Source organism: Dermochelys coriacea, chromosome 14 (genome assembly GCF_009764565.3).
Source record: "Dermochelys coriacea isolate rDerCor1 chromosome 14, rDerCor1.pri.v4, whole genome shotgun sequence".
In the NCBI taxonomy this organism is placed as follows: domain Eukaryota; kingdom Metazoa; phylum Chordata; order Testudines; family Dermochelyidae; genus Dermochelys; species Dermochelys coriacea.
In genome coordinates, this window is record NC_050081.1 from 38,972,873 (window position 1) to 38,994,029 (window position 21,157).

Consider the following 21,157-nt stretch of genomic DNA (forward strand, 5'->3'; position numbering starts at 1 on the left):
GGTGAACCCCAAACCCAGCGGGGCCCCCAGTCTGGGCAGGTGGGGCAGAGTGACCCCCGAACCTAGCGCCACCCTGGAGCAAGGGGGCAGCACAAGCGCCCTCTCTCAGCGGCTGAGCCGGGGTGGCCCCGTGCCCCCCATGTGGGCCGGGCTCTGGCGAGGGGTCCGTGCGGGGGCAGGGTGCTCCCGGGCGTGTCGGGCTGGGGGGAGGAAGGAGGCGGCTCAGGAAGCTCCGGACAATGGCCGGGCGGGCGGGGGCCGGGCTCGGGGCCGGGGGCTCCGGGCTCCGCGCTCAGGGATGGGGCCGCTGCTACTGCTGCTGCTGCCGCTGGCCCGAGGTACGGGGGGGAGGCCCCCCGGGAGCCCCCAGCTGGGTGGGCACCTGCTGCCTGGGGCTGGGCACGGCTGGCACCCTGTGGGGTGAGGGTGGGTGGGTGTGTGTGTGTGTGTGTGTTCCCGGCTGGCACCCTGGGGGGGGGGATGTTCCCGGCTGGCACCCTGGGGGGGGGGTGTGTTCCCGGCTGGCACTGTTTGTGTGGGTGTGGGTGTAGGTGTATGTGTACCTGATGTACCTGGTTGGCACGAGGTGTGTGGGTACCCGGCTGGCACTCTGGGTGTGGGTGTTCCTGGCTGGCTTGGGGATGTGTGTGTGTGTTCCCAGATAGCATCGCTTGTGTATGGGTACCTGGCTGGCACTCTGTGTGGGTGTACCCGGCTGGCATCGCTTGTGTATGGGTACCCGGCTGGCACGGGGTGTGTGTGTGTATGTGTTCCCGGCTGGTACTGTTTGTGTGTGTGTGTGTGTGTGTGTGTGTGTGTGTGTACCTGGCTGGCACTGCATGTGTGTGTAGTGGAGGCATCGGTTCTCCCCCCCCGACTAATTCGCACGCTCAGCGCCGCCCCCCCGGAAACCTCTCCGAGGGCCGGATGCCGCCGGGACAGAGTCACAGAGTCCGGAACAACAGGAAAACAACAGGAACCGTGGGGGAGGGCGGCATGTGGGGGGGGCAGTGGGGGTGTTGGGTGGGAGGGGGGAGATTAGGCCCACGCTGATGCTGGATTGGATTAATAAAGGCTGCGGGGGTGGGGAGGATAATTGGTGCCCATTTGTTAGCAGGGGGTGGAATCGGTGCCCAGTAGCGGCAGGGCGCAGTGTGCCCACGTGCCCGCCTGCAATTGTTGCCAATTACTGAATGCAAATGAAAGAATTGATGGGTGGGAATTTGATTGCACGGGCGGGGGGCCAGGGAATTAATAGCGATGAAGGAACTGAGGTTAATTAATGGGCAGAGGGAGCCAGTGCCAAGCCGGGCGAGGAAGTGGGGAACTGACGCATGGTAATGGGTGCCAGGGGCAGCAAGAGGATTAAAGGCAATGGGGGAGGATAATTAGTGCTGTTTAATTAAGGGGGTCTGGAGTGCCCAGGGTGTCAGAACTCCTGGGTTCTCTCCTGGCTCTGGGAGGGGAGTGGGGGCTGGTGGAGTAGAGTTGGGGGGAGGGGCTGGGAGCCAGGACTCCTGGGTTCCTTCCCCAGCTCTGCCACTGCCCTGCTGGGTGACCTTGGCAAAGTCCCTTTCCCTGCCCCATGCCTGTTTCCCCATCTAGGCAATGATGATTAAGATGCCGCCGACCTTTGTAAAGCAGCAGGGATCTCTGTCCATACAGCTCTGAGCGCTTTATAATGCAAGTGGGGCTCATTCTACCCAGTCTTCAGGTAGGGAAACTGAGGCACAGAGGAGTGACTTGGCCAGTGGCTGAGTCCTGGGAGTCAGCCCTCCTTGTATTATTGAAGTGTGGGTCTAATGCTGGGTCATGGTACCTGTGGGCCCCCCCCCCGTCGGATGGTGAGAGCTGCCACCTCGAGGGACCGAAACCCAGGACATCAAGACTGATCCTGAGCCCCTGGAGCCAGGCTGCTGGCCACGCGCTGAGCACCTGGGCGCCTTTCCCAGCTGCCCAGATGAGGGGCAATCCACCTGGGGCGCTTCTCCCGAGCATGGGGCAGGTTTTGAGGAGGTCCTGGGGGGGGCAATGGACGCTGGCAACACGGGCCGGAGGCAAAGGACCATGTCCAGCAGCTAAACTCTGGCCTTGTTCTCATGTGGCCTTCCAGTTTTGCTCTCCTGGGACAGTCCCATGTGTGGGACCCTTGTCCCAGGATAAAGGGGCCTTTTGCCAGTGTGGGGGGAGGCCCAGCGGTGGCCAAATCCTTGGGTGGTTTCCAGGAGAAGAAATGTCACCAAGTCCTGTTTCCCAGGTGAGTTCCTGGCTGCGAAATCCCCCGCGCCTGCTCGCACCCAGCCCTGTGCCCAAGGAGCTGGTGTTGGTTTGGGGGCTGTGGGTGGGGGGCAGCAGGCCTGGGCCGTACAGCAGGTTGGACTCGATGCACTAATGGGCCTGCGGGGCCGTGACCACTCACGCTCCCCTGGCTTTGGGCTGCAGCTGGGGAACAGAAATGCAGAGTCCTTGAAATGCAAATGCTGGGGATGGGAGGGGGGTTGGGGGCAGGGCCATGGTGGCCAGGAAAGACCTGGCAGGCTGTTTCTGACTGCTCAATCGTGTCATGTCCCTGTGCTCATGGGGCGTCACTTCGCTTTGGTTTACATGGTCTAGAGACCCCCACTGCTAGCAGCCGTGTAAACGAGCCAGTGTCCCACTATGCTGGACTGACGGCTATCAGGTGTCAGAGTAGCAGCCGTGTTAGTCTGTAGCCGCATAAAGAACAGGAGGACTTGTGGCACCTTAGAGACTAACAAATTTATTTGAGCATAAGCTTTCGTGAGCTACAGCTCACTGCATCGGATGCATTCTATGTATATGTATTATTGAAGATGTATTTTAAAATATTGAATAGACTATTATACTTAATATATGTTCTAACAAATATTAAATAGAATAACTGTTATATAAGTATAATATATTAAAATAGTAAATATAATAATCTAATATTAAAATTATATATTTTGCATTTCATATGATGTAGTAATATCAATTTTAATATTAATATATGATATAGTGACATCAATATTAATATTATACCATATCAATGTTAATATGTCAATAACATATCGGTGATAACAATATTACTATTAATATCATCCTATATTAAATATGTTAATCTTAATATCATAACAATATGCTATTAGTGTTAATATCATGATGTAGTAATATCAATATATCAGTATTAAATAGAAGATCTATTGTGTTAATATTATATGCATCTATTATGTTGAAGATTATATCTGATGTATTAAAATATTGAATATACTATTTGCTGTATATAACATTGTAATATAGTATATATACAATTATATTTTAAATATGGTTCATATTACAATATTAAATCGATCTTATAGTATCTTTACATATGAATCGCTCTATAATATTTAAATAGTAAGCGTAATAGATGTATAAACGTCAATGTTATTTTCATGTTGCCGTATTCTGGGTACTACTATATTGAAATAATCCGGTAAACTCCGCGCGTTCCATGCTCAGCCCTGTGGCGTGCGAGATATGAAATGCGAACCCAGCCGGACGCTGTCCTGGGCTACGTCACGCCCAATATTCCATCATTTCATCCCATCTACAACTGGAAACGAAATTCACAGAGATGCTCGACCCGCCCCCGGGCAGCTGCCCCCCTGCCTGGCAGGACTCCTGGGTTCTCTGTGTCCATGGTGGGGCCGGCTGGTTCCATCCCCGTTGGGCCCCGGTCTGGGATTGTGCTGGAGGGGAGATTCACCCGTCTTGGGGGGCAGGAGCTAAAGGGGGATAGGCTCCTTTATCCCGGGATGGGGGTGTCTGTACCAGGGGATTATCCTGGGATAAGGACCCTGGGCAAGGTACAGCCGGGGCTCTGGGGTAGGGGTGGAGGGCCGGGGAGATGGGGTCTCTGTGTCTGTGGGTGATCTGACCCCCCCGTCTGTCTGTCAACTCCCCACCCAGGTCTGACCTGCGCCCGGGATCCCTGCACGAATGGGGGCACCTGCCTGGCACACCCTGATGGGAGCCACTCCTGCCTGTGAGTTGAGGGGACCCCAGAGGGAGAGAGCTGATTGATGGGTTTTGGGGGGGAGGGAAAATTGGGGGGCCTAGCATCCTCCCTCATCACCGGACTCCTGGGTTCTATCTCCCCAGGTGCCCCCCCAGCTTTGTAGGGGAGTCATGCCAGTTCCAGGATCCGTGCCGTCCCGGGCGCTGCTGGAATGGGGGCACCTGCTTCCCCCGGCTCTTCCACCCCTCGGCGCCCCCTACCTACACCTGCTCCTGCCCCCCAGGGTTCACCGGGGACGAGTGCCAGGGGGCCGTGGGCGACCCCTGCTTCCCCTCGCCCTGCCAGAAACATGGAACCTGCCAGCGCCTGCCCAGCTCCCAGTACCGGTGCCTGTGCATGGAAGGATGGACAGGTAGGTGCCTGGATGCCTGGGTTCTTCCCCCGACTCTGGGAGGGGAGCGAGATCTGGTGGTTAGAGCAGGGGGGGCTGGGAGCCCGGACTCCAGGGTTCTCTTCCTGGCTCCTTGAGGGGAGTGGGGTCTGGTGGTTAGAGCATGGGGGGGGGCTGGGAGCCCGGACTCCTGGGTTCTCTCCCCGGCTCTGGGAGGGGAGTGGGGGCTGGTGGGTTGGAGCAGGGGGGGCTGGGAGCCCGGACTCCTGGGTTCTCTCCCCAGCTCTGATGCGGGGTCCCGTCCAGGTGAGAACTGCCAGCTGATGGATTTCTGCCCCACCAACCCCTGCGCCAATGGGGGCACCTGCCTGCTCACCTACCCTCACATCGTGTGCCAATGCCGGCCCGGCTTCGACGGCCACACCTGCCAGCACGACGTCAACGAGTGCTACCGGGACCCCGGGCCCTGCGCCAACGGGGGCACCTGCCTCAACAGCCTGGGCTCCTTCCGCTGCCTCTGCCCCCCCGGCTTCTCCGGCCCCCACTGCCAGCACCGCGCCGGCCCCTGCCCTGCCTGGCTGTGTCTGCATGGCGGGACCTGCCGCCCCCTGACCGGCGGCTACCATGGCTGCCTCTGCCCCCCAGGTGGGGTCTGCGCCGGGGGGTGGTGGGGCTGGGAGCGGGGGGCTGGGCAGGGGGTGGGGTAGGCGGCTGGGGTTGGGGGCCGGGGCGGGGGCTGGGCAGGGGGCAGTGGGGCAGGAGCTGGGCAGGGGTACGGGGCTGGCCCGTCCTGGTTTGGCCACCCTGTTCTTGGCTCCCCCCTCCAGCTGTTACGGCAGCGGGGCTGTTATGGGGGGGGCTCATTAGAACCAGACCCTTTCCTGGGGGCCACTGGGAATGGGGGAGACTCAGAGGGGGGATCAGCAGGCGCCCCTGGAGGCCAGTCTGCAAGATGGCTGACCTCCCCAGCCCCTTCACCTTGGGTAACCGTGGGTCCCAACATGGCCGCCCCCTGCGGGGGGGAGCGACTGCGGCTGAATTACCCCCCCGGGGGCGTCCTTCTGTCCTCCCCCAGGATACACGGGGCAGCGGTGCGAGGTGAACCCCGACGACTGCGTGGGGCACCACTGCCGGAACGGGGGGGCCTGCCAGGACGGGGTGGGGACGTACTCCTGCCTCTGCCCCCTCGGCTGGACGGGTGAGTGGGGCCCCCCACAGCCCTTACTGGGGACAGGACCCAGGCGTCCTGTCTAACCACCAGGCCCCACTCCTCTCCCAGAGCTGGGAGAGAACCCAGGAGTCCTGGCTCCCAGCTCCCCCCCACCCGCTCTAACCCCTAGTCCCCCTCCCCTGGTGAGGCTGGGAGGGAACCCTGGCGTCCTGATGCTCTGCCCCACAGGCTGGGACTGCTCGGGGGACGAGGACGAGTGCTTGGCACCAGCCCCCCCCTGCCACCACGGCGGCACCTGCCACAACCTGCCCGGGGGTTTCCGTTGCGTCTGCGTCAACGGCTGGTCGGGCGCCACCTGCACCCACAACGTGGACGACTGCCTCTCAGCCACCTGCCACCCCGGTGCCACCTGCCTGGACCGCGTGGGCACCTTCCTCTGCCAGTGCCCCCCGGGGCGCACAGGTGGGGCCCGGCCTTGCGGGGGGAACAGGGCTGGGGCCTGGCCCCTGTGGGGGGTGCCGGCTCCCACCCGGCCCCAGGATGGGGACCGGCTGGCTCGGGGGGCGGGGAACGGGGCAGGGGCCTGGCCCTGCTGTGGGGTGCTGGCCCCGATCTGGGTGCGGCTGGCTCTGGCTGGGGGCGTCTCTCACCCTGTCCCGTGGCCCCAGGGCTCCTGTGCCACTTGAGGGACGCCTGCCTGAGCAGCCCCTGCCACGTGGAGGCCTCGTGCGATACCAACCCCCTGACGGGCTCGGCCGTCTGCGTGTGCCAGCCGGGCTACACCGGGCCCACCTGCCGGCAGGACCTGGACGAGTGCCAGAGGGGTGAGTGGGGGCTGGGGGCCCCAGGCAGGGGCACGTTCAGCTGCGTGGCTCCTGCTGTGTCATGTGAATGGCACGTCGGGGCAGGGCCCCGTGTCGCTGAGCACGTGGGCCGGGTACGTGAATTGTGTCTCTGCCTGTTCCCATGTCTGTGCGTGCGCTTTGCACGTTTATGCACGGTCACGTGTGTCTGTATGTGTGACGGGGTCACCGGGCAATGCTCGGGAACTGCCCCTAATTCCTGACCCACAGCCCCCCAGCTCTGCTGGTGCTCCTTGTCACGGGTCCCCCACAAAGCTGGGCAGGACTCTGGGGAGTCTCCTCTCTGGGAGCAGCCTGTCCCCAGGACACACAGCTCCCCCAGCTCCCCCCTTCCTGGGTCTGACCTCAAAGCATTCAGTATCCTCTGCCCCTCCCTGTGCTCCCCACAGTGAGTCCGCCCAGGGGGGTCCTGGGGGGCCAGAGGATCCTGCCCCCCAACTCTGCAGTCAGACGGGACTCTCAACCAGCCAGTAAAACAGAAGGTTTATTAGACGACAGGAACAGGGTCCAACACAGAGCTTGTAGGTGCAGAGAACAGGACCCCTCAGACGGGTCCATTTTGGGGGGCAGTGAGCCAGACAAACCCGTCTGCACTTCACTCCTTGTCCCCAGCCAGCCCCAAACTGAAACTCTCCCCAGCCCCCCCTCCTCTGGGCTTTGTCCCTTTCCCGGGCCAGGAGGGCACCTGATTCCTTTGTTCTCCAACCCTTTAGTTCTCACCTTGCAGGGGGGAAGGGCCCAGGCCATCAGGTGCCAGGAAACAGGGTGTCGGCCATTCTCTGTGTCCAGACCCCTGCACACACCTGCCCTCTAGGGCTCTGCAAGGATCGTACCCCCTTATCCCACCCCCTAGGTATTTAAGAACTGCATAGGGGAAACTGAGGCACCCCCACACTATTTAAAGGAAACATTAAGAACAGTCCTGCTTCATCACAACATGGACATACATGTTTGTGTTGTTTGTGTGTCTCTTCATGTGCATCACATGACTGTGTGTGTGCATTGCATGTCTGGGCATATTTTCCATGTGTGTCTGTGTGTGTTTTTTACACGTGTACATCGCGTGTCGGTGCGTGGCCCCCCCCCCAGAGTCCAGGCAGGCTCATCGCGTGTTGGTGCATGGCCCCCCCCGAGGCCAGGCGGGCTCATCGCATGGCGGCGCCGTGTCGGCCCCACGCCAGCCCCCTGACCTGCCCCTCCCACAGGTGTGGAGCCGTGCGAGCACGGGGGCCGCTGTGAGAACGCCATGGGGTCCTTCCGGTGCCGCTGCCCGGCCGGCTACACGGGCTCCCGGTGCGAAGCCGACCTGAACGAGTGCCTGAGCCAGCCCTGCCAGGGGGGGGGCGCCCTGCCTGGACCTGCTGGGCCACTTCCAGTGCCTCTGCCCCCCCGGCTTCGAGGGCCCCACGTGCGAGCGAGAGGTGGATGCCTGCACCAGTCACCCCTGTGGGAACGGGGGGCGCTGCCAGGCCGGGGCGGGGGCCTTCCGCTGCCACTGCCCCCCCGGTGAGATGCCCCGAGGGGCCCAGCGGGGACAGGGCATGGACCGGGATCGGGGGGGGTGGGGCCTGTCATGGGGGGGTTGGCTATTGACCAGGGTTTGGGGGAGCTGGGGGCTGTCTCGGGGGGCTGGGCATAGATGGGGTTTGGGGGGCTGGGGGCTGTCTCAGGGGGGCTGGGCATAGATGGGGATTTGGGCGGCTGGGGGCTGTCTCAGGGGGGGCAGGGCATGGACCAGGATTTGGGGGATCTGTCTCTGTTGGGGGACATTAGAAGTGGGGCGGGGAGGAGTGTAGATTTGGGGGACAGGGACCAAGGGGACACTGGCATGGGGGGGCAGATTTGGGCGACTCCCCTGGGGGACATGGGAGAGGGGCTGGGGGGCTGGAGGAAATGGGTAGGAGCCCCCCTGACCCCAGAGTCGCCCCAGGGTTCGAGGGGCCGCGATGCCTGGAGGAGGCTGGTGCCTGCGCCAGCGACCCCTGCCGGGGGGGCACCTGCCTGGAGGTCGCGGGCGGCTTCTCCTGCCTCTGCCCCCCAGGCTTCACGGGCCCTGACTGCGCCCCCTGGAGCGACGCCTGCAGCCAGCGGCCCTGCGCCCAGGGCACCTGCCACAGCCACCCGCAGGGGTAAGGGGGGACCGGGGGGCGGGTGGGGGAGGGGGAGGGGCCGGAGCCTCAGCCTGACCCTGCCCCCCTGCCCCCCGCAGGTCCCTGTGCGTCTGCGCCCCCGGCTGGACGGGCCGGGACTGCTCGGCCGAGATCGACCCCTGCAATTCGGGGCCCTGCCCCCAGGGGGCCACTTGCCAGCCCCAGCCCCCCGGCTACAACTGCACCTGCCCCCAGGGGTTCACAGGTAACGGTGCCCCCCAGTCCCGACCCGCAGCCCCCCAGCCCCGCCGGTGCCCCCCACTCCCGACCCGCAGCCCTTCCGGTGCCCCCTACTCCTGACCCGCAGCCCCCCCCAGCCCTGCCGGTGCCCCCCACTCCCGACCCCCAGCCCTTCCGGTGCCCCCCACTCCCGACCCACAGCCCCCACTGGTGCCCCCCCTCACCCACAGCCCCGCCGGTGCCCCCCACTCCCGACCCGCAGCCCCCGCCAGCCCTGCCGGTGCCCCCCACTCCCGACCCGCAGCCGTTCCAGTGCCCTCCACTCCTGAACCACAGCCCCCCCCCAGCCCTGCCGGTGCCCCCCCTCACCCGCAGCCCCGCTGGTGCCTCCCACTCCCGACCTGCAGCCCCCCAGCTTTGCCAGTGCCCCTCACTCCCGACCTGCAGCCCCTGCTAACCCAACCCTGGGCCCCCCACTGTCTCTGCCCCCCAGGTGTGATGTGCGAGGAAGAGCTGGACAAGTGCCAGGGGGGACCGTGTCAGAATGGGGGCACCTGCCAGAACAACCCCACTGGGTACCTCTGCCTCTGCCCCCCAGGGTTCAGCGGGGAGCATTGTGAGAGCGACCTGGACCAGTGCGTCCCCAGTGAGTTTGTGGGGGTCTGGGTAATACTGGGGGGGCAAGGGAGTGGGGCGGTCTCAGGGCTGGGGCGTACTGGGGGGTGGGGCCAAGGGGGTGGGGGTCTCAGCTGGGGGTCAGGGAGGCTGGTTCTTGGAGGGGTCTAAGGGCTGGGGGGCTGGGAGACTGGGGCGGGGGCATGGGTGCGGGGGCACCGTGTGGGGCTGTGGCGCTGACCCCATCTCTCCCCCAGATCCCTGCAGGAACGGCGGGTCCTGCCTGGATGGGGCCGGAGCCTTCACCTGCCTCTGCCCCCCGGGGTTCAGTGGGGAGCACTGCCAGGTGAGGGGGACAGGGCAGGGAGGGGCACAGACCGGGGGAAGGAGGCAGGGGCGGGGGGGGTACAGTGTCTCCCCTCTGCGGGGCTGTGGGTTCTCCCTGACAGTCTCTCTCTCCCCCAGACGCCGCTGCCCCCCCGCTGCCCCCCATGCCAGAATGGGGGGCGCTGCCAGCTGGGCGGCCCCTTCCCACCCCGCTGCCGCTGCCCCCCAGCCTGGGGGGGTCCCCTATGCCAGGAGCCGCAGAGCCCCTGCCAGGCGGCCGCCCAGAGACGAGGTGCCTATGGGGTGGGTGTGGAGGGAGAGTGGGGGGACGACTGGGGGGGTTCAAGGAGAAGAAATGGGGGTAGTGGGGGAGGGGATTAGGGGACATCAGGGGGAGTGGGATAGCAGGAACATGGGGAGGGGTGGGGACAGTGGGGGGGAAAGGGAGGGTCCTGCGGTGATGTGGGGGGCAGCTCCATCCGGGGGCTCATTGCCCTGCTCTGCTCCCAGGGATGCGGCTGGAGGATCTGTGCGGGAATGGGGGGCGCTGTGTGGACGGAGGGGGGACCCCACGCTGCGCCTGTCCCCCAGGCTGGCGGGGCCCATCCTGCCGCGAGGAGGCCGATTGGTGCCAACCGGACCCCTGCGAACATGGGGCCACCTGCCTGGTCCGGCCCGGGGGCTACGTCTGCCAGGTGAGCTCCCCCGGACACCGGGGTCCCTGCCTGGAGGCCGGGTCCCTCGGCCCTGCACTGGGGAGGTGGGGGACCCTGCCTGGGCTGACCCCCGGCCTCTCCCCCCACTGCAGTGCCTGCCCGGGCAGCACGGGGTGAACTGCTCAGAGCCGGTGCCGGAGGGCCCCTGCCAGCCCCAGCCCTGCCAGAACGGGGGCACCTGCAGCCAGCGCCCCGCCGGCCCCCATTGCGCCTGCCCCCCTGGCACTCACGGTAAGGGGGCAGGATGGGGGTGGAGTTGTTGGGGGGTAGGGAGGGCGCTGAGAGGGCCTGTTCTAACCCTCCCGTACCCCCCTGCCAGGGTCCAGGTGTGAGTCAGTGATTGACAGCTGCCCATGTGCCAATGGGGGGACCTGCGCTGTGACGGGCAGCACCCCCTCCGACTTCACCTGTCGCTGCCCTCCGGTGAGCTCCCCCGGACTCCTGGGTCCTTTCCCCACTCTCCCTTTCCCTACTCCCCATCCCCTGCCAAATGCCTGGGTCCCTTTTCTCATTATCCATCTGACCCCCACCTCCTTTCCACACCCCTCAGGGTTACAGCGGTGCCACCTGTGACCTCCAGCTGCCCCCCTGCGGATCCCACTACTGCCACCACGAAGGGGTGTGCGTCCAGCACCCAGCTGGTCCCCGCTGCCTCTGCCCAGGGGGCTACGGGGGCCCAGACTGCCTCCAGCCCCGCCCCCCGTCTCCCTGCCCCCCCGGCAGCTTGGCCTGCTCCCAGCCTGAGGCAGGGGGGCCCTGCAGGGAACTGGCGGGAGACGGCATCTGCCATCCGGCCTGCAGCTCCCCCTCCAGCGACTGGGACGGGGGCGACTGCTCGCTGGGGGTGCTGGACCCCTGGGCAGGGTGCCCAGCGCCGGAGCTGTGCCAGCCGGGCTTCCGTGACGGGCGCTGCCACCCCCAATGCGACAGCGAGGCCTGTCTCTTCGATGGGTACGACTGCCGGCCCCCAGCCACCTGCAGGTGAGGGGGGCGTCCAGGGGGCACTGGGCCCGGGCGGGACTGGCTGGCTCAGGGGGGCGGGGAATGGAGCAGGGGCCTGGCCCCCACAGGACTCACTGGTGGGGTGGGCAGTTGGGGTCTGGGATGAGAGGGGTCTCATCGGGGGTCTGGAGAGTGGGTGGATCTGGCAGGGCAGTGGGGGGGCCTGCAGGGTGGGGGAACATTGGGGGATCTGGGGGCTATGAGGGTGATTAGAGGTTCAGGGGGTGTCTCCAGGTGTGACTGTGGGGCTGTGGGGGCAGATCCTGGGGGGGCTCTGTGGAGGGTGGATTGGGGGGAATCTGGGAGGATCTGGGGGGCTGTAGGGGGTGGGTCGGGGGGCACTCCAGGGTACCCCCAACCCATGTCTCTGCCCCCAGCCCGGCCTACGCCCGCTACTGCCACGACCACTTTGCCAACGGACACTGCGACCGGGGCTGCCTGTCCCCCCAGTGCGGCTGGGATGGGGGGGACTGCGCCCCAGAGGGGGAGGGTGCAACCCTGGGGCTGGCGGCTGCCCTGCCCCTCCCAGCCCTGCCTGGCCTGCTCTACGCCCTGGCGCTGGCCCTGCGTGTGGGGCTGAGCCCCTGGCGCGACCCCCAGGGCCGGCCCAGGCTGTACCCCTACACGGGGCGTGAGGGGCCAGGCAGGGGGAACAGCACCGGCTGGCAGCCCCCCCGCCCTGCTCCGGACCCTGCACCCACCGCAGCCAGCCAGGAGTGGGAGACAGATGCCATCGGGTGAGTGAGACCCCCTGACCCCCCCAAATCCCCCCACCTCCTGAACCCCCAACCAACCCCGGGGACCCGCCGACCCTACCAGGGGAGAGGGACACCATCAGGTGAGAACCCCCCCAACCACCCCACCTCCGATCCCCCAATCAACATCCTGCCCCAATACGGACCCCATCCCCAGGGGAGATGGACCACACTGGGGTGGGGACCCTGCCCCCCAGGAGCCCCCTCCACGGACCCAGCCTGACCCCACGCTGCCCCCCCAGGTCCGTCGTGTTCCTGGTGCTGGATGGGTCCCGCTGCGCTGGGCGCTGCCTGACTACCCCCGAGGGCGCCCGGCGGTTCCTGGGGGCCCTGGCCGCCTCCAATGCTCTGGGGGCACTGACCCCCCACCCCCTGGCGGCCGTGTGGGTCGAAGAGGCCAGCAGTGGTAAGGGAGGGCTGGTGAGGGGTCAGGGCAGTGGGGGGCAGGCGATGTGGGGAGCACAGGCTGCGGGGGATCGGGGAGGGATACCGGCGGGGTGGGGGGCGGGCGATGAGGGAGGTGCAGGCCGGGGGAGTCAGGGAGGGGTCAGGGCAGCAGGGCCAGGTTGGGAAGGGGTCCCAATAGTGAGGGTGGAGGGAATCCATTATTGGGGGGCAGCCTGCCCCCCCAATTTTACCCCCTGTCTCTCTGCTTCCCAGACCCCCAGGCCTCCGCCCCCCGGCTGCCCTGGCCCCTGCTCGGCAGCCTGCTTGCGGGGGGGCTGGCGCTGGCCCTCGGGGCCGTTGTCGGGGTCCAGCTGCGCCGCCGGGGGACGAGGAAACAGGGGGTGCTCTGGTTCCCTGTGGGGTTCGCCCGCCCCCGGGACCCCAATGCCCGGCGCCGCCGGGACCCCGTCGGGGAGGATGCCATCGGGCTGAAGTGAGTGATACTGTGACCCCCCCGCCCCACTCCCCACGGTGACCCCTAGGGGACCAGGCTGGGACTCTCACCCCACTTCTCCCCCCAGGCCTCTGAAGCTGGAGCCCGAGTTTGAGGACGACGGGCAGCCGAGCCCTCAGCAAATCAAGGTATCGGGGTGCCCCCTGGCTGGGCTGGGGACCCTGGGGAGCCAAGCAGGGACCTGTCCCTTCGCAGTGAGAAGTTGGGGGGCATTGCCCAGAGGGAGGGTCTGGGAGCCCCAAAGACAGGGGTTGGTTGGGGAAGTGATAACACTTGGGGGCCTCTTTTAGGGTCCGTTAATCCCCATCCCCCTCCTGCCAGGCTGAGGGCCCCCCCCCGGACCAGGACTGCCGGCAATGGACACCCAAGCACCGGAGCGCTGGGGCTCCCATCCCACAATGCATCATGCTGACCCCGCCCCAGGACGAGGACCCCGAGGGGCGGGACCTCAACGCCAGGGGACCAGGTGAGGGGCAGGGCGGGGTCCCCCCTCCCTGTATCCCCAAACATGCACAGAGCCAGTACAGCCTGGGGAGGGAGCCCCGCCCACAGGAAGTTCCACCCACAGGAGCCAGAGGAAAGGAGGAAGTTCCGCCCACTAGATTCATAGATTCATAGATACTAAGGTCAGAAGGGACCATTCTGATCATCTAGTCCGACCTTCTGCACAATGCAGGCCACAGAATCTCACCGACCCACTCCTATGAAAAACCTCACCCATGTCTGAGCTATTGAAGTCCTTAAATCATGGTTCAAAACTTCAAGGAGCAGAGAAGCCTCCCTCCAGTCAACCATGCCCCATGCTACAGAGGAAGGCAAAAAAAAAAACAAAACAAAAACAAACAAACAAAAAAAAACCTCCAGGGCCTCTCCAAACTGCCCTGGAGGAAAATTCCTTCCCGACCCCAAATATGGCGATCAGCTGAACCCTGAGCACATGGGCAAGATTCACCAGCCAGATACCCAGGAAAGAATTTTCTGTAGTAACTCAGATCCCATCCATCTAATATCCCATCTCAGGGGATTTGGCCTATTTACCCTGAATATTTAAAGATCAATTACTTACCAAAATCCCATCATACCATCTCCTCCATAAACTTATCGAGTAGAATCTTAAAACCAGATAGATCTTTTGCCCCTACTGCTTCCCTTGGAAGGTTATTCCAAAACTTCACTCCTCTGATGGTTAAAAACCTTCGTCTGATTTCAAGTCTAAACTTCCTGGTGGCCAGTTTATACCCATTTGTTCTTGTGTCCACATTGGTGCTGAGCTTAAATAATTCCTCTCCCTCTCCTGTATTTATCCCTCTGATATATTTATAGAGAGCAATCATATCTCCCCTCAACCTTCTTTTAGTTAAGCTAAACAAGCCAAGCTCCTTAAGTCTCCTTTCATAAGACAAGTTTTCCATTCCTCGGATCATCCTAGTAGCCCTTCTCTGTACCTGCTCCAGCTTGAATTCATCCTTTTTAAACATGGGAGACCAGAACTGCACACAGTATTCTAGGTGAGGTCTCACCAGTGCCTTGTATAACGGTACGAAAACCTCCTTATCCCTACTGGAAATGCCTCTCCTGATGCATCCCAAAACCGCATTAGCTTTTTTCACAGCCATATCACATTGGCAGCTCATAGTTATCCTATGATCAACCAATACTCCAAGGTCCTTCTCCTCTTCCGTTACTTCTAATTGATGCGTCCCCAACTTATAACTAAAATTCTTCTTATTAATCCCTAAATGCATAACCTTACACTTCTCACTATTACATTTCATCTTATTTCTATTACTCCAGTTTACAAGGTCATCCAGATCCTCCTGTATAATATCCCGATCCTTCTCCGAATTGGCAATACCTCCCAGCTTTGTATCATCTGCAAACTTTATTAGCACACTCCCACTTTTTGTGCCAAGGTCAGTAATAAAAAGATTAAATAAGATTGGTCCCAAAACCGATCCCTGAGGAACTCCACTGGTAACCTCCCTCCAACCTGACAGTTCGCCTTTCAGTAGGACCCGTTGTAGTCTCCCCTTTAACCAATTCCTTATCCACCTTTCGATGTTCATATTGATCCCCATCTTCTCCAATTTAACTAATAATTCCCCATGTGGCACGGTATCAAATGCCTTACTGAAATCTAGGTAAATTAGATCCACTGCATTTCCTTTATCTAAAAAATCTGTTACTTTTTCAAAAAAGGAGATTAGGTTGGTTTGGCACGATCTACCTTTTGTAAAACCATGTTGTATTTTGTCCCATTTACCATTGACTTCAATGTCCTTAACTAATTTCTCCTTCAACATTTTTTCCAGGACCTTGCATACTACAGATGTCAAACTAACTGGCCTGTAGTTACCCGGATCACTTTTTTTTCCTTTCTTAAAAATAGGAACTATATTAGCAATTCTCCAATCATTCGGTACAACTCCTGAGTTTACAGATTCATTAAAAATTCTTGCTAATGGGCTTGCAATTTCAGGTGCCAATTCCTTTAATATTCTTGGATGAAGATTATCTGGGCCCCCCGATTTAGTCCCCTTAAGCTGTTTCAGTTTCGCTTCTACCTCTGATATGGTAATATCTACCTCTATATCCTCCTTCCCATTTGTCATGCTACCATTATCCCCAAGATCCTCTTTAGCCTTATTAAAGACTGAGGCAAAGTATTTGTTTAGATATTGGGCCATGCCTAGATTATCTTTAACCTCCGCTCCATCCTCAGTGTTAAGCGGCCCCACTTCTTCCTTCTTAGTTTTCTTCTTATTGATATGGCTATAGAACCTTTTACTATTGGTTTTAATTCCCTTTGCAAGGTCCAACTCTACTCGACTTTTAGCCTCTCTCACTTTATCCCTACATCTTCTGACCTCAATTTGGTAGCTTTCCTTGCTGATCCCTCCCATCTTCCACTCCCTGTATGCTTTCTGCTGCTTCTTAATCACCTCTCTAAGATGCTTGCTCATCCAGCTTGGTCTACAACTCCTTCCTATGAATTTTTTCCCCTTTCTTGGGATACAGGCTTCCGATAGCTTCTGCAGCTTTGATTTAAAGTAATCCCAGGCCTCCTCTACCTTTAGATCCATAAATTCTTCAGTCCAATCCACTTCCCTAACTAATTTCCTTAATTTTTGAAAGTCAGCCCTTTTGAAATCAAAAACTCTAGTTGCAGATTTTTGTTAATCCTTCTGTTCAGTTTGAACTGAATTAGCTCATGATCACTTGAGCCAAGATTGTCCCCTACAACCATTTCTTCTATGAGGTCCTCGCTACTCACCAAAATTAAATCTAAAATGGCATCCCCTCTAGTCGGTTCAGCAACTACTTGATGAAGGAATCCATCAGCTATCGCATCTAGGAAAATCTGAGCCCTATTATTATTACTAGCACTGGTCCTCCAGTCTATATCTGGGAAGTTAAAGTCTCCCATGATCACGCAGTTTCCATTAGTATTTACTTTATTAAAGACATTAAAAAGGGCTGTATCCATATCCAAATTAGATCCCGGAGGTCTATAGCACACCCCAAGCACTATCGTAGGAGAGGCTTTACTAGTTTTCTTCCCCAATGTAATTTTTGCCCAGACAGACTCTGTCTTATCCGTTGCATCGCTTCTTATTTCTTTATATTCTACCTCATCATTGATATACAATGCTACTCCACCCCCTTTACCTTTGTTTCTGTCTTTCCTAAAGAGCACATACCCTTCAATACCTGTAGTCCAGTCATGACTACTATTCCACCATGTTTCTGTTATCCCTATAATATCTGGTTTCACTTCCTGCACCAGTAGCTCTAGTTCCTCCATTTTGTTACCTAGGCTCCTTGCATTGGTGTACAAACATCTTAATTTTTGCTGTTTGGCCTCGCTCACATTTTGTACCCTATTAGGCACTGTCATTCTACAGCCAGTATAACCTATTAGACTAGTATCCACACCGCCCTCGCTCCTTATATACATTCTCCTACCCACGGCTGTATCCTTTCTTACTTCGTCTTCTTCCCTCTCAATGCTAAAATCTGGCGTGGAGATTTTCTGGACATCTCCCAACCATCTCCCCCTAATTCCTAGTTTAAAGCTCTCTTTATCCGTTGTGCCAGCCTCGATCCTAGAAGTCTATTTCCTTCCCTACTCAGATGAAGTCCATCCCGAGAGAACTGACCTCTGTCCATGAATGCCTCCCAGTGGCCATACATCCCAAAGTCCTCCTTATAGCACCACTGCCTAAGCCATCTGTTGACAGTCATAATCTTGTCACACCTTTGTTGCCCTTCTCTAGGAACAGGCAGGATCCCGCTAAAGATCACCTGAGCCTCGATTTCCTTAAGCGTCTTCCCCAGCCTAGCATAGTCTCCCTTGATACTTTCCAGCGAGAATCTAGCCGTATCATTTGTTCCCACATGAAGGATAATTAGGGGATTCTTTCCTGCTCCCTTTAGGATCCTTTTCAACCTCAGGTCTACATCCCGTATCTTAGCACCCGGAAGACAGCACACCCTTCTATTCTCTGGATCAGCTCTAGTTACAGGCCTGTCTGTTCTTCTCAATAAAGAGTCCCCGATCACATAGACCTGCCTTTTCCTGGTGACAGTGCTATTCTCCAGTGTCTCCCCTGTTCTCTCTGGCTGCAAGTTCTTTCCATTCCTATTTTCCCTTATAATCCTCTTCAACCCATCCTATATCCTCCTGGGGCTCGTATTTGGTCTAGTCTCCCTTGACTCTTCCGCTTTTCTTATAGGACTAGCCTCTCTTCTCTTCTTCCTTACCCTTCCACCTTTAGCAACTACCTGCTGAGCCCCTTCTTCATTTTCCAACTCTGCAAACCTGTTCCTAAGCTCTATTTCTCCTTCACTAGCCCGTCTTTTTCTCTGCCTGTTTCTTTGAGTCACATGTTTCCACTGACCACTTTCCTCATCCAGTCTCCCCTCAAAATTCCCCAGCCCTGCTTCCATCCGCGAGTCTGAGCTTTTCCCTTCAGATACCTCATATCTTTGCTCCATCATCTGCTCAAACCCCTTCCTAAACTCAACCAGACTTTCCACCTGCATCTCCAAAACTCGGATCTTTTCCTCCATCAGCTCTATCAGACGGCATTTCATGCAGACAAAACTCTTACCGGTTCCCCCCTCCAGGATCATGTACATACCACAGCTTCCACATCCAGCCATCCTCAATGTGTCTTTCACTGCAGGAGTCACTCCCACAGCTGCCTCCGTATCTGTCATCTCCTTCCCACCTAAATCCTGTTAATCTGGGAAACACAAGCCACACCAAAAAGACCACCCCCCCAGCAAAAGCAAACCCCCAACAAGCACCACAAGCCAAACTCCCCTGTTTAGAGCTGTTTGCTAGCTCCTGTGCCGCTGCAGCTGTCTGACATGGGAATTTCTGCCCTGCCCGGACGTGGGTGAAGGGGGGAGTCCCGCCCTGCAGAAGAAGGGGAAGTCCCGCCCCCCATGGCAGGAAGTTGGGTGAGAGGGGGAAGTGCCGCCCACAGGAAGTGGGAAAACAGGAAGTCCCAGCCCAGGGCAGGCAGGGAAAAGGGGAAGTCCCGCCTCCACCCTGATGTTTGTCTCTCCGCCCCCACGGCAGATGGGGTGACGCCGCTGATGGCAGCAGTGTGTGCGGGGGGCGCCGTGGGGGAGCTGCTGGCGCAGGGGGCGCGGCTGGACGCCCAGACGGACACGACGGGGGAGACGGCCCTGCACCTGGCCGCCCGCTTTGCCCGGGCTGGCGCCGTCCGCAGCCTCCTGGATGCCGGCGCCGACCCCAACGCGCGGGACCGGGCGGGGCGCAGCCCCCTGCACAGTGCCATTGGGGCCGACGCCCTGGGGGCCTGCCAGGTATGGGGGGAGGGCAGTGAGCTTGGGGGGATGTGGGGGACAGGAATGAGGGATCTGGGGAGAGACAGGGACTTGAGGGACAGTGGGGGGTCCCTGACTAGCCCTGCAGAGAGTTGGCTGTTGCCACTCCGTCCTCCAGCCCCCCAGTTGGGCTGTTCACTCTGAGCCCTACTGATGGCTGGTGCAAACCACTGCAGCATCCAGCTGCAACCCCCTGACCTCCCCCTCCCAAATGGCCTCCAGTCCCAAACCCCAGCCCCCTCACTCTGGTACGTCCCCCTGTTCCCAGGGCAGAAATCAAGTGTGAAATTCCGGGCAGGAGGAGATCCCAGGGGGCCCTGGCTCGGGAGTGGGGGGCCAGCTGCAGGCATCGCGGTGCAGGGCAATGCAACATGGCTGCTCCACGGCACAGCACGCCACACCACATGGGGCAAGGAGGTGGGGCATGGGGCTGGAGGCCCCACCCCTAATATCCCACACCCCATCCCTCCCCCAGGTCCTGATTCGCTGCCGGCAGACGGACCTGGACGCCCGGATGAGCGACGGCGCCACCCCCCTGATCCTGGCTGCGCGCTTGGCGGTGGAGAGCGGGGCGGAGGAGCTGCTGCAAGGCGGGGCGGCCGTCAACGCCACCGACAAGTGGGGTCAGCAGGGGGCGCCGGGGGGGCTGGGCTGGGGGAGAGGACGGGGCCAGCCGGAGGGTGCCGGGGAGGGAACGGGGCCAGCAGGGGGCACCGGGGGGCTGGGCTGGGCAGGTGGAGACGGGCCAGCAGGGGGCACCGGGGGGCTGGGCTGGGTGGGGGAGACGGGTTGTGGGTCCGCTGTCTCATCCCCCCTCGCCCGGCAGGGAAGACTGCCCTGCACTGGGCTGCGGCTGTGAATAACGCCCGGGCTGCCCTCGCCCTGCTCCGGAGCGGCGCCAGCAAGGATGCCCAGGACAACCGGGTAACAGGGCCAGGACTGGGGGGGTCCTCCATTAGCACAGCCCGGGGAGAACCCAGGAGCCCTGGCCCCCAGCCCCCATTCTCCTCCCAGGGATGGAGAAAGAACCCAGGCGTCCTGGCTCCCAGCCCCTGCTGCTCTAACCACCCGCCCCCACTCCCCTCCCAGGGCCGGGGGCAGAACCCAGGCGTCCTGGCTCCTAGCCCCCCCGCTCTAACCACCTGCCCCCACTCCCCTCCCAGGGCCGGGGGGAGAACCCAGGCGTCCTGGCTCCTAGCCCCCCCGCTCTAACCACCCGCCCCCACTCCCCTCCCAGGGCCGGGGGGAGAACCCAGGCGTCCTGGCTCCCAGCCCCCCCTGCTCTAACCACCTGCCCCCACTCCCCTCCCAGGGCCGGGGGGAGAACCCAGGCGTCCTGGCTCCTAGCCCCCCCGCTCTAACCACCCGCCCCCACTCCCCTCCCAGGGCCGGGGGGAGAACCCAGGCGTCCTGGCTCCCAGCCCCCCCTGCTCTAACCACCCGCCCCCACTCCCCTCCCAGGGCCGGGGGGAGAACCCAGGCGTCCTGGCTCCCAGCCCCCCCTGCTCTAACCACCCGCCCCCACTCCCCTCCCAGGGCCGGGGGGAGAACCCAGGCGTCCGGCGTGCTGACCCCCCCCCGTGCCTGCAGGCGCAAACCCCGCTGTTCCTGGCGGCCCGGGAGGGCAGCGCGGACGTGGCGCGGCTCCTGCTCCGGCACCGGGCGAGCCGGCAGCTCCCGGATGAGCTGGGCCACCTGCCCCGCGACGCCGCCCAGGCTCGCGCCCACCACGACCTGCTCTGCCTGCTGGACGACCCCCGCCTGGGCCCCCCGCCCCGCCGCCCCCCCCGACTCCGCCCCCTCCCGGAGCAGCCGGAGCCGCCCGCCCCCTGCCTGGTACCCCGCCCCTCACCGTCCCGCCGGCCCTGGGCTCCCAGCCAATCGGACGGCGCCATGGTGCAGTGACTCCGCCCCCCGTGCGCTGCCGGGGAGGGGGCTGCTGGGAGAGGTGGCTCGGATTGGACAGCGCAGGGGTGTGGCTGTGCCAGGCAGTGACATCACCAGGTGGGCGGAGCAAGCGCCAGAGGATGGTGTCGGAGACGGGACGTGAGGTCACACACTGGCATGGTGACGCCCATGGGATGCTGATGTCGCAGACCAGAAATGATGTCACACGGAAGACAGTGAGGTCACAACGTGCAGCCCGCTGGACAGGAAATGATGTCACCGGGAGACTGGAAGCCATGGGGGCTCTGACATCATTGACAGGCTGTGACAGCGCCCAATG

General features: G+C 61.2%; 1 protein-coding gene across 1 annotated transcript; it reads left to right on the forward strand.

Annotated features, from left to right (window-relative positions):
- The first annotated feature begins 13 nt into the window (after positions 1–13).
- Positions 14–21,150, forward strand: NOTCH4 (notch receptor 4). Its single transcript, XM_038370864.2, is given in 27 exon segments — positions 14–338; positions 3,949–4,024; positions 4,141–4,409; positions 4,695–5,033; positions 5,464–5,586; positions 5,788–6,021; positions 6,228–6,383; positions 7,628–7,763; positions 7,765–7,928; positions 8,353–8,551; positions 8,632–8,777; positions 9,246–9,398; positions 9,625–9,713; positions 9,833–9,986; positions 10,205–10,389; positions 10,503–10,641; positions 10,730–10,833; positions 10,961–11,391; positions 11,790–12,149; positions 12,410–12,573; positions 12,828–13,047; positions 13,136–13,196; positions 13,390–13,534; positions 18,659–18,909; positions 19,406–19,553; positions 19,757–19,854; positions 20,521–21,150. Coding segments are annotated over 27 exon segments (5,058 nt in total). The 5' UTR covers positions 14–139; the 3' UTR covers positions 20,836–21,150.
- Positions 21,151–21,157: the final 7 nt, after the last annotated feature.